Source organism: Panthera tigris, chromosome A2 (assembly GCF_018350195.1).
Source record: "Panthera tigris isolate Pti1 chromosome A2, P.tigris_Pti1_mat1.1, whole genome shotgun sequence".
Taxonomy (NCBI): Eukaryota; Metazoa; Chordata; class Mammalia; order Carnivora; family Felidae; genus Panthera; species Panthera tigris.
Window position 1 is genome coordinate 3781447 of NC_056661.1, and position 10655 is coordinate 3792101.

The 10655-nt window shown below is 66.3% G+C and overlaps 1 protein-coding gene across 13 annotated transcripts in view; it reads left to right on the plus strand.

The window, feature by feature from the left end:
- Window positions 1-10655, plus strand: part of KDM4B (lysine demethylase 4B) — a 131936-nt gene that overhangs the window by 105287 nt on the left and 15994 nt on the right. For 11 of the 13 annotated variants that reach the window (XM_042977866.1, XM_042977871.1, XM_042977864.1 and 8 more), the window contains 2 exons: window positions 4203-4304; window positions 4692-4891. In XM_042977866.1, the coding sequence (XP_042833800.1) occupies window positions 4203-4304; window positions 4692-4891 (302 nt within the window). The remainder of the gene's footprint in view (window positions 1-4202; window positions 4305-4691; window positions 4892-10655) is intronic. The other 2 variants (XM_042977863.1, XM_042977865.1) reach the window with 1 other exon arrangement.

Below are 10655 nucleotides of genomic sequence, written 5' to 3' on the forward strand. Positions count from 1 at the left end.
GGACACATCCTGAGGTTAAGGAGCACCCCCGACCCAGCAGCACCCCCGGTTGTGACAACCACAGGTGCCCCCAGACACCATCTGGGGCCCCTGCCCAAGGGTGTGGTGCGGGGGGGCCCCTCTCCTGCCCGCTGCCCCCTCTATCCCGCGAGTGCCCACGCGGCTTCTCCGCCTCCTCTGGCACCTGCCGCTTGTCCGTGGTCCTTGCTCAGACGGGCTCAGCCGGGCTGCCGCCCCCTAGGGCTTCAGCCTTCCGGGTAGCACCCCCACACCTCACCCCAGATGTCTCCAGGCAGAAGCCAGGTGTTGGCCTCTCCGGGACAGTGATGTGGGCCTCTCTTGTCACCCTCCTGTGGGTTAATCTTCCACACCAAACAGGTGCCGCAGGCCTGCCTGTCTCTGGGGACGTGGAGTGCTGGAGGGAAAGGGGGAGAGTGTCTTGGGGCCAGGAGGTGGGGAGAAGGACTTTGGGCACAGAGCTCGCAGCCCCCTGTGCCCAGACGCAGCAGCCGTGCTGGCCCCGGGGGCCTTGCCGTGGCCTGAGTGTCCTCTGTGGAGGTAGAGACCCTGGTCGGCGGCCGGTCCTGTGAGAGCTGGCGCCTTGGGTGCTCTGGGCCCCTCTGTTGACCAGACCAGGAGCCCTTCCCCCGGCCTGCTGCACGGGCGGGGGTCCAAGAGGAGCCCCCCACCCCGCCTCTCCTGCCGTCCGCGATCCCAAGAACCTGCTTCCGTATTGAAAATATTAGTGTAGGTATTTGGACTTGGTCCCAGTATTCAGTTCGTAGGAACCCACGGCAGACGCCCAGTCAGGCCTGGCCGGTAAATTCGTGTTCTCCTCCACCCTCTCCTGAAACCACCGCCGGGAGCCCAGAGGAGTGACTGAGAACGGCAGAGGGAGGGCAGCTGCTGAGCAGTGCCCACAGACTTTGGCAGGAAGGAAAGGGTGGGCAAGCGGGCCCGCCTTCGTGGCGCTCTCTGGAAAGGCCGGGGAGAGACGCCGGGGACTCCGGTGGGCTGGAGGCTGAGCGTGAGGCGTCGCGGGGCTCGGGTTGAGATTCGGCAGAAGGTGGCGTGCGAGTCGGCCTCTCCAGTGAGAGACAAGAGCGGTGAGCCGCCAGCCACCTGACCCTCCCGGGCGCCACTGCAGGCAAGGAGGAGCCCGCAGCTCAGGAAGACCTGGCTCCAGGCGGGCGGGCGGACGGACGGACGGAGAGGCGAGCCGGGAGTCGGCTTGAGGAGTCTCCCAGAGCCGAGGGGTCGAGCGGAGGACGGGGCATCGGACAGCAGAGGCTCCCTGAGCAGCTCCGGCCTCTGCCAGGAGCTTTGGGCAGAGAGAAAAGAACATTGCCTGGCACCCAAGCGTTGCGTTCGCAGAGTTCCAAGTCGGGCACAGAGGACAAGAATGACCCACACTATGCACACGTCACTATGCAGCTTCACAGCTCTGGGTTAAAGAGAAGGTCCCAGAAGCTTCTGGAAGGAACAGCCAGGCCCACGTAAAGAACAAGAGACCCTAAAGACATTGGACTTTGCACCCATGATGCTACGAGCCAACACACGAAGGAGCAAGGCCTTCAAAAATCAGAAGGGAAACAATTTCCAACCGGAAAGTACGTACCCAGCCGGGGCGCCCGGGTGGCTCAGTCGGTTGAGTGTCTAACTCTTGATATCGGCTCAGGTCATGATGTCGCGGTTCGTGATGTCAAGCCCCACGTCGGGCGCTGCTCTGCCAGTGAGGAGCCTGCTTGGGATTCTCTCTCTGCCCCTCCCCTACTCGCGCTTTCTCTCGAAAAAACAAAACAAAACCTAGCAAAATTACCAACTCAATATGCAAGGGGATAAAGATCTTTCTAGATCTCTAAAGCCTCAATTTCCTTTCTTACTGAGGAAGCTCCTGGAGGATATACTCCAACTAAACAAGGGCATCAACCAAGAAGGTCGTCAGATCGAGGGACCTGGATCCCACCCAGGCAAGTCCAAGGCAGTCTCAAGGGGACAGGCCCCCAGGTGTCACCGAGGAGTGTGGGACACCCTGCGTCAGAGGCCACACCAGGAGCTTGGGGGTCGCCTGGAAAGCCAAGCATCTGGGACGGGCCGATGACCGACTCTAGGAGGGGCAAGCAAAGAATACGACGCAGGCAGCTGCGTCGCTCGTGGATGGACGCTGTCTACAGAGTCAGAAAGACGGAAGGGAGGCTTTCCACCGCGTGGCACGTGGCGGCAGGATGGCCACACCCCGCGTGACTGCTGGCAGGCAGCGTGGCCGTGCAGGCAGCGGTAGGGGAGAAACCGCTCGAAGCAGGGAAGGCGGCCCATCTGGGGATCTGGCCCGGGGGGCGCTGCGACGGCCGCACTGCGTGACTCGGTGCCCGCTGGCTCCGCCCGGCTGCCACCAGTTCTCCCAGCTGACATTTTCACAAAGCAGGGCTGTCTTTGCACGCCGACCTTCAGCTCGCTTTTCCTAGTCCGCCGCAGAGGGTGGCCTTCTGCCTCTGCCCGTCTGCCTGGTGCCACCCGTCCTGGGGGTCTCCACACTAGCAAAGGCCCAGTGGTGCTTGGGGGCTGGGGGCGCCTGGGGCTCTGAGTCCAGGATGCTCTGGGGGCCCAGGAAGGTCTAGGCTCCCTGGCACAGACAGGACCACCCCCCGGTCCGCCCTGGGAGTGGCCGGCGGCATCGGGAGTGGCCTCTGGTTCCGGGGTCGGGTAGGGGGTGGGTAGGAGGGGAGCCGAGGAGCCGGGCAGCTGCAGGAAACCGAGGCCAGGTGAGTTGACAGTGGGAGGACACCCTCCCGCTGGCTGCTGCCTGGGGCCAGCGTGGGGGTTCGCCTGTGGGCCCCCTGCCCTGCGGTGTCCTCAGGCCTGGAGAGAAGCCCCTCCTCCGGAGGCAGCTGGTGACAAGAGCCAGCTGGGCCGTGCTGCTGTCCTGGGGCTTGGGCCCGTCTCTCCCAGAGTCGCTCCGCCCGGAGGCCCCAGGGGCTCTGTGGCGGTAGAGTGCGTTCTCCTCCCTCCCCCCCCCCCCCCCCGGCCCCCTGGCTCCCGCGCCCCCTCCTGCCTGGCTCCTTGCCCGCGTGTCCTCCCGCCCACCCCACCCCGCACCCCCCGCAGCGCCCCGTGCACGCCATGATGTGTGTGATGCCATGCCTCCGCCCGTGACGCCCCCTCCCCCGGAATGCTCCCTGCTCCCCGCCTTTGGTCATCGGAGTGGCTCATGTGCGAACATCACCCGGGGCCTGTCAGCCTGGCATCGCCTGGGGCTCTCGAGCGAGGCAGCCGAGCAGTGCGAAGGACCAGGGCAGTCAGCAATAGGGGACAGTCAGGAGAGGCCCCACCCCCCCCCACCCCCCCCCCCCCGGCCGCAGGCGCGGGGCGAGGTGGCGAGGCAGCTGTCAGGAGCCCGTGTCCTGGGACAGCGGGGCGGTGGTGGGCACCCCCTGGGTGGGAGGTGGGGGTCCTGGCATCGGGAGCCCTCAAGGCTTCCCCGGGCCCCCTCCCGGCCCCAGTCAGGTAGCCCTGCTTTGCTGGGTGACCTCTTGATCCTTGGAGGTGTGACCGCTACAGGGACCCCCCCCCCCCCGCCATAGGACCCCGTGTCCAAACCGACCTCACTGGGGCCAGACCGAGAGCCCCTGGGGGACGGGAAGCCGCAGCCATACCCTCCCGTCGGCATTGCTGACAGTGAGGGGGAAGAAAGGCTCGGAGGCGATGAGGCCTTGAGTCTGAGACCCCGTAGGGCTGTCCCCTCGACCCCTGCAGGACGCCGGTGACCCGCCCGGTGCGGGCTTCTCCACGCCCCAGCCTCTGCCTCTGCTCCTGGGCCCGTCACACGCCTTGGTGTCAGCCTAAAAGCCCCTTCTCTCCCCTCCTTGCAAAGTCCCCAGAGCTGGACAGGGAGGCCCTGGCCTCTGACGTGGTGGCCCACCCACCCTGGTCACCGTCTTTTTTTCCTTTATAACCGATTCTGTCTGGTTCGCACTGAGAAGCCAGAGCTAAGCCTCAGGCGACTTCTCACTCGGGGCCGAGGGCCGCCCCCAGAGAGCTGCGTCCCCGAGCGAGGCTGGGCCCTGCCCCGGAGGCCAGCTGGGGACAGGCGAGCAGGGGCCTCTGCAGCTCCTTCGAGTGAGGGGCACAGAGCACGGGACGGGGACGGCCAGGTGCCCGAGGCCAGGCCCTTAGATGAGGCACCCCTGACGTTTACGTTCTAGACAAATTAGTCTGAAAGAAAACAGACACTGGAGAAAGACTGAGGAGGACAGAAAGGCCAGTCTAGAAAGGAAGAAAGAGCAGACCAGGAGGCCGGGGCCGCCGTAAGTGCACCTGTCCCTGTGTGCAGGCATCTCCACCCGCCACCCTGCCTCCGCCCCCCCCACAGCGGCTCTGCCCCAGCCCCCGCCATCCCCCCTCCCGGTCATCAGCACCCGCTCCGCCCCACGTGGTCCCCAGGCCTGTCCCCCTCCACCTCCCCTGCCCCGGCCCCCCACCACCCCCCCCCTTCCCGGTCATCAGCACCCGCTCTGCCCCACACGGCCCCCCGGGCCTGGCCCCCCACCTGCCCCCTGAGCCAGCTCTGCTGGCCCCGTGACGGCCCCTGGGATGCCGTCCGGGGCTCCGTTCTGTCGGCTGGGTGGTGGGGCGGCTCAGACGGGGCTCCTCCCTGTCACTTGGCCTCCTGGCTGATGACTGTCCCTCCCCAGGTCCCACCGGAAACGGAGCCAGCCCAAGAAGCCCAAGCCGGAAGACCCCAAGTCCCCAGGGGAGGGGGCCGCCGGGGCCGCCCTCCTGGAGGAGGCTGGCGGCTTGAAGGAGGAGACCTCACAGGAGGCCGACCCCGAGGAGGAAGAGGAGGAGCCCCAGCCGACGCCACCGCAGGGCCGGGAGGCCGAGGCCGCAGAAGGTCAGTTGTGGCCGAGGGTCTCCTTCCTGAGCCTCGGCTGGTGGAGAAGCCAGCATCCGCTGTGCCTGCAGAGTCCCTGCTCTTGAGGGTCCGGTTCAGTTGCCCAGCTGGCAGTGGGGGGGGGGGGGGTCTCACAGAAACGTACACTCAGGGGGGCTCTCCAGCCTCAGTTCGATTTGCGAGGGCCCGGCCTCATCACCCCAGCACCTCCGGATGCCATCCCTGGGCACCAGCCGAGGAGACACGGGCGCTCGGCCCATAACGGACGTGTTCTCTGTCCCTCAAGTCAGAGGGCAGCTTGCCGTTTGCGGCCAGACACGCGTGCCTGTGTGCAGCAGGTTCGGACCCTCGCCCGGCCAGCTGGCTTCCGACGTGAGGGTGCACCCGGGGCTGTGCTGGGGAGGGGTCCCGGAAACGTGCCCCGTACACCGTCCGAGGCCCTTTTGGCGTGGAGTGGTGACATGTGAGCGCTTTAAAGGTCCCCCGCCCTGCTGTCGTCAGTGCTGCTGCTTTGTGGCCATTTTCGTTCGCCCGCTGACGGCTTTCGCTGCCCACCTGTGCGCCCGTCGCAGGTGCTCCCCGGGTACGAAGGAAGGGCCGGGCCGGGCTGGATGGCGGACCCCCCTGGGTTGGGTGGGGGGCACACCTCGGACATGCGGTGTCCCTCCTGGTGGCTGGCCGTTCGGCCCGTCTCGCACGCTCGCCGGGATGGCGCGTGGCTCGTGTCAGAGATGACGTGACATCCAAGGGGGCTGCCCCGGGGCGCAGCCTGGGGCCTGGACGAGGGGCTGCTCGGCAGACAGGCCACGGCAGCCCCGCGCCCCCCGCGTGCACACAGGCTGGTGGTCAGGGCTCCGGTTGGAGAGCACCTGTGTGACCGGAGTTTGTCCGGTGAGGCCCTGCAGGAGCATCTCAGACAGCCTGGCACAGCTTTCGAGGTTCACGGTCAAGCGCGGGGGGTCTAGGCGGCCCAGAAGGGCGGGGCGGGGCGAGGACAGGCGTCCCGACTAGAGGAGGACGACTTCGCCGCTGCCGGTGTGGGCACGGTCGCCTGCACGGAAGCGGGTCGGCGGCTGAGCCGCAGGGCTGGCCAGGCTTTGGGCGAGCGGGAGAGAGGTGATTCTCGAGAAGACGCTGCTCGGGATGACAGCAGCCACCTCGCGTTGGCTCCTTGGAGGAAACCTGGCGGCAAATACGAGGCCTTTTCCGAAAAGTCAGAGACTGTTTAAAAAACCAGAAGAACCTCCACGTGACCGCAGCGACGTGCGTCCGGAGAGCTCCCCGATGCGACGACACGGTTTCCTCCAAACGCCACGCAGGCTCTCGCGGCCCCTTCAGGGTCCCCGCAGGGTTTCCGGGTGCCCCCCAAGTACAGACGGAGGGAGAGGGGCCGGCAGAGGTCAGGCTGCCCGATCGGACGGGACGGGAGCGAGGACACCCCCCTCGGCCGTGCAGGTGGCAGAAGGGAAGGCCACCGCTCCCGGCCCCAGGAGCAACTCTCAGACGTCGCTCGGGTGTCACACACTGCGTCCCGTTTAATTCAAGTTCGGAGAACACGCCAAGCCGGATGGCGCGTTGTCCACGGAGAACGTGAGCCCGCCGACGCTGCCGGAACGAAGCACCCCGCAAGCCAGAAGTCCGAGTTCGGGGTGTGGGCAGAGCCGGCTCCTTCTGAGGCTGTGAGGGAGAGTCTGTTCCGGGCCCCGCCCCGTGGCCGGTGGCCGCCGCCTTCTGGTCCTCCTGCCCTTCTCCCCGTCTGGGTCTCTGTGGGCACGTCTCTGTCCACACCTCCCCCTCTGGGAGGAGACTGGTGGTGTGGGATCAGGGCCCGCCCTGACACACCAGCGACCGTTCCAAGCAAGGCCGCGTTCTGACGTTCCGGGGCCAGCCAGGGCTAGGACCTCACAGCGGGAACGCGGGAGCCGGTTTGGCCCATAACGGGAAGAAAGCAAGGCTGAAACCAGCGGGGAAACAGAGCACCTGGCTGCCCCAAGGGGCTCCCTGCCGGTGGGCCCCCCGGGGTACATGGGTATCACCAGCACGGGGTCCTCTAGGCCCTGCACCCCCGTCACGCGTGCGCGGCGACCGAACAAACGCTCGTGACTGAGTACCCGTCCCATGAGAGGTGGCCAGTGGCCGGAGGCTGAGCCGTGTTGGGCAGATGAAGATTTCTCAGACGTGGGCTCTGGGGTTCGCATCTGACCCTGGAGGCCGTGGGTCTGCAGGGAGAGTGAGAGGGGAGCCAGGAATACGGCTGGTTTGGGGTTCCGCCCGAGGAGTTGGGAGACTGGGTGGGGTGTCCCTGGCGGGGTTGGCAAGGGCCGGAGCAGTCAGTGGTCTGTCCCCAGCCGGGCGGGCCGTGCTCTGCAGTCTGGGCCTGGGCAGGCGGTGTGGGCGTCCTCCCAGGGTTGCACCCTGGGGCGGGCTGGGTTCTGGGCAGAGCACGCGGGTGGGAGGAGACAGAGGCGGGGATTCGGGACCCTGGGCCCGCCCTTGTTCTGCCTCCGGCTGTCCCCCCCTTGGTGTGCCTGGGTCCTCACTCACCGGCAGGGCCCTCGGGGGTTGAACGAGAGACACCCTGCCAGATGCCAGTGCGTGGGGACGAGCTGCCTGTGGGGTTTGGTGGTAAGGAACTGGGTTTTAGCTTGAAGTGGCTTTTTGCCTGAGTGGAGGTGGCTTTCCCGGGTCCAGCTGGGGCTGGATGGGGGGCTCCTTGGCCGAGCAGTTCAGAGGGTCAGGGGAGACCAGGGTTCCAGTGGGGCCTCCTGGGAAGAGTCAAAGCTGCCTCCGCGTCCGCTGGTCTGTCTCCTCCCTCCGGAGCAGACGCAAGGGGCCGTTGGCCTGAGGCTGGATGGGGGGCTTTGGGGGAGGGGGACAGATGTACTCACGCACCTGCGACTTGAGACGGTTTACCCAAATGCTTAGCGAGGGAATAAGGACTGTCTTCTTCATTTAGTTAATTTCAGACAGATCTTTGTCCTAACCTGGGATCACGTGAAGACAACTGTATCCCACCCAATCCCACCGCCTGGGGTCTCACTGGCTCTGGGCCGCTCCTGCCCAGTCCCATCCCGGTGACACCTGGGGCCTTGGCCTCCCTCGGTCTTGAGATGCCAAGAGATGCCCCGTCAAGTCCGCTTTCCCCTTGAGTCTCCGGCTCTTCCCTGGCTTTCCTGTTCTGAGACGGCTGCTGCCTAAAGCAGGGGCTCTGGGGTCCTCTGGGGGTAACTCGTGGAATCCCTAGCCCAACCGTGGGCCACGTCGAAGGGCCGTGCAGCCTCCTTCCAGCGTCTGCTGCCTCTTCCCCACTCCTTCCCTGGGACCCCATCAGCTTCCCGGGATGCACGGACCCCAGGAAGGGGGGTGGTGTTTGCTCACCTTCCCCCCCCCCCCCAGTTCCAGATGCACCATCCGTGCTCCCTGCCAGGGCCGGGAGGAGGGAGGATCTGGTAGGGGGTGGCCGCTTTGGAGAGGAAGCCGCCCCTCTGGGGTGCTGGACGTGGCCGCCATGGCCGAGAGCCCTGTGCCTCAGTCAGAGGCGTCCTGTGAGACGTCCCCCGAGCCCTTGGAGCAGAAAACTCTGAACGCGTTGAATAAGCAAGTGCTCACAGTCGGGGGTGATGGCAAACGCACGTCGTCGGAAGAGTGGAAGATCTTAAAGTGCTTTCCAGACTTCCTTTAATATCCAAGCTTAATGTCCCCATGAGCTGTAAGTGCTGGGGATCGTGCTGTTCGCCAGCAGTGGGGATTTTGCTTTGGGTTTGCAGAGGGAGAACAGTGAACGCTGTCACTCACACACCGCGTCCTGGGGGAGGCGGAGGGCAGGAGAGGAGGGGGCCCTGCTCACGCAGGACGGGCGGGATTCAGTGTCCCCGGGAGGAAGCCTCCTCAGGGCTGGGAGGGGCCGGGACAGGCGGTGCAGGAAGAGCCTCGCCCTGTGGGGCCTGGACCCCCGGTCCCGAGCGCGAGCGAGGTAGGAAGGCAGCCCGTGTCCGCCCCGGTTGGCTGGGCCATCAGGGGCTCCCTCCTCCTGGAGGGTCATGGTCATCTCAGGGGAGCTCGCCCCGCCTGTGGCTAGTTAGTATGGCCGCTGTGCCTTCTCACAGCGGGGGCAGCGCCCGTCCCACCATCGAACTGTCCCTCCTCCCGGGTACAGCGTGCCCCGAGGGACCCCACCCTGAGGGCCAGGCTGGCTCTAGACCCCGGGGCCTGGCCTCTCAGGGCTTCACAGCCCAGGGGCTCGGGCAGCGGGCAGCGCTGCTGAGCTTAGGGGCCCAGACCCGCCGGGAACTCTCGCGCGCTCCGCTTGGGGAACTTCGGTGCCCCAGCCGTGAGCTCCCCAACCAGGCAGGCCTTTCATATGTGAAGGTGGGGGGTTCTTGGCTGTGACTTACCGTGGCACGTGAGGTGCTGGGACGTCCTCAGCTTGGGGTGGTGGTGGGGGGCGGTCCCTGCCATTCTCGAGGGAGGGGACGGGCTCACATGCGGGGGAGATCCCTGGCCGGGACCCTCAGCCCCGCCCCTGTGACTGTCCCCTGCTCCGTGTCAGGGTTCCCTCAGGCCCAGGCAGGTGAGGGGCTTGACAGGGTCCCCCCGGCAAGGACAGAGCCCTGAGCACCCACGTGTCCTTCCTGGCCACTGGCTCGTCCCCTAACGGTCCCCTGGGTGTGTCCCCCCTCAGTTTCCTAGAGCCTGCAAGATGGGAAGATGCCCGGCGTGTTCTTCTTGGACAGTAAGGGCCTCTTGCTTGATAGTAAAGAGACAGCAAGTGGGTCCCACTGTCCTCCGGCTGGGGAGAGCTCGGCTGGGTTTCCGTTCGGTAGGTTTGCACCGTCAGGGTGGGAGTGTCGCGCTTCCTTAGAGAACAGAGCCGTTTATCAGAAAGCGCGTCTTCCACAAGGAGGACAGCCTCGTCGCCCTTTCTGTAGATCAGCAGAAGCAGCAGGGCCGGTGCAGCCCCGACCTGCCTCGCCGCTCGCCCCTGGGGCCCTGGGTCACCCCCCCCCCCCACGTCTCTCCCGCCAAGTGTGTCCCTGCCCCCGGCACGTCCCCTCCTCTGCGTCTCCCCACCCCTGCCACGGCTTTCCCACGTCTCTCCCTGCTCGGGCTCCCCCCCCTCCAGCCACGTGGCTTGCCCCCCACGCCTCTCCCCCGCCCCCCGACGTCTCTTCCCCACCTTGAGCCTCTTCCCCACCTTGAGCCTCTTCCCTCCCACACTGTCTCTCCACCTCCTCTCCCTGCACCTCCACGTTTCCCACCCCCCCCCCCAGCCTCCACCCCAGACGCTTCTCTCCCCCCTCCACGGGCGACCTTTCATAGCCATCCAAGCCCCACGTCTGTAGGGGAGAAATGGTTTTGTCTGCAGAGCAGAGAACGTCTATTATGTGCTTTCCTCAGCCAGATAACTATTCATGAGGCGCAGGCAGGAGGAGGGCCTCGGGAACAGTCGGGCTCCTGCAGGGGGGGCGGTGGCACGGGGAGGGGGAGGAGTCCCACGGAGGCCCTCGGAGTGCTCAGGCCTTGGGCCATCCCTGCATCCAGGGCAGGACTGTGGCCTGCAGATGGGGAGCAGAGGGGAGGAGAGGGGAGGGGGCCTGGCCTGGAGCCTCCACTGCTCCCAGAGGCCGTGGGGTGTTGGTGGGGGGGCGAGTCGGCAGTTTGGCTCCGTCCCAGCAGTTGGGGCTGGCTGTCTGCAGGATGGGACGCCCATGCTTGCCGGCTTCCTGGGTCGGCACAGGTCAAGGGTGACGTGAAATACCCTCCC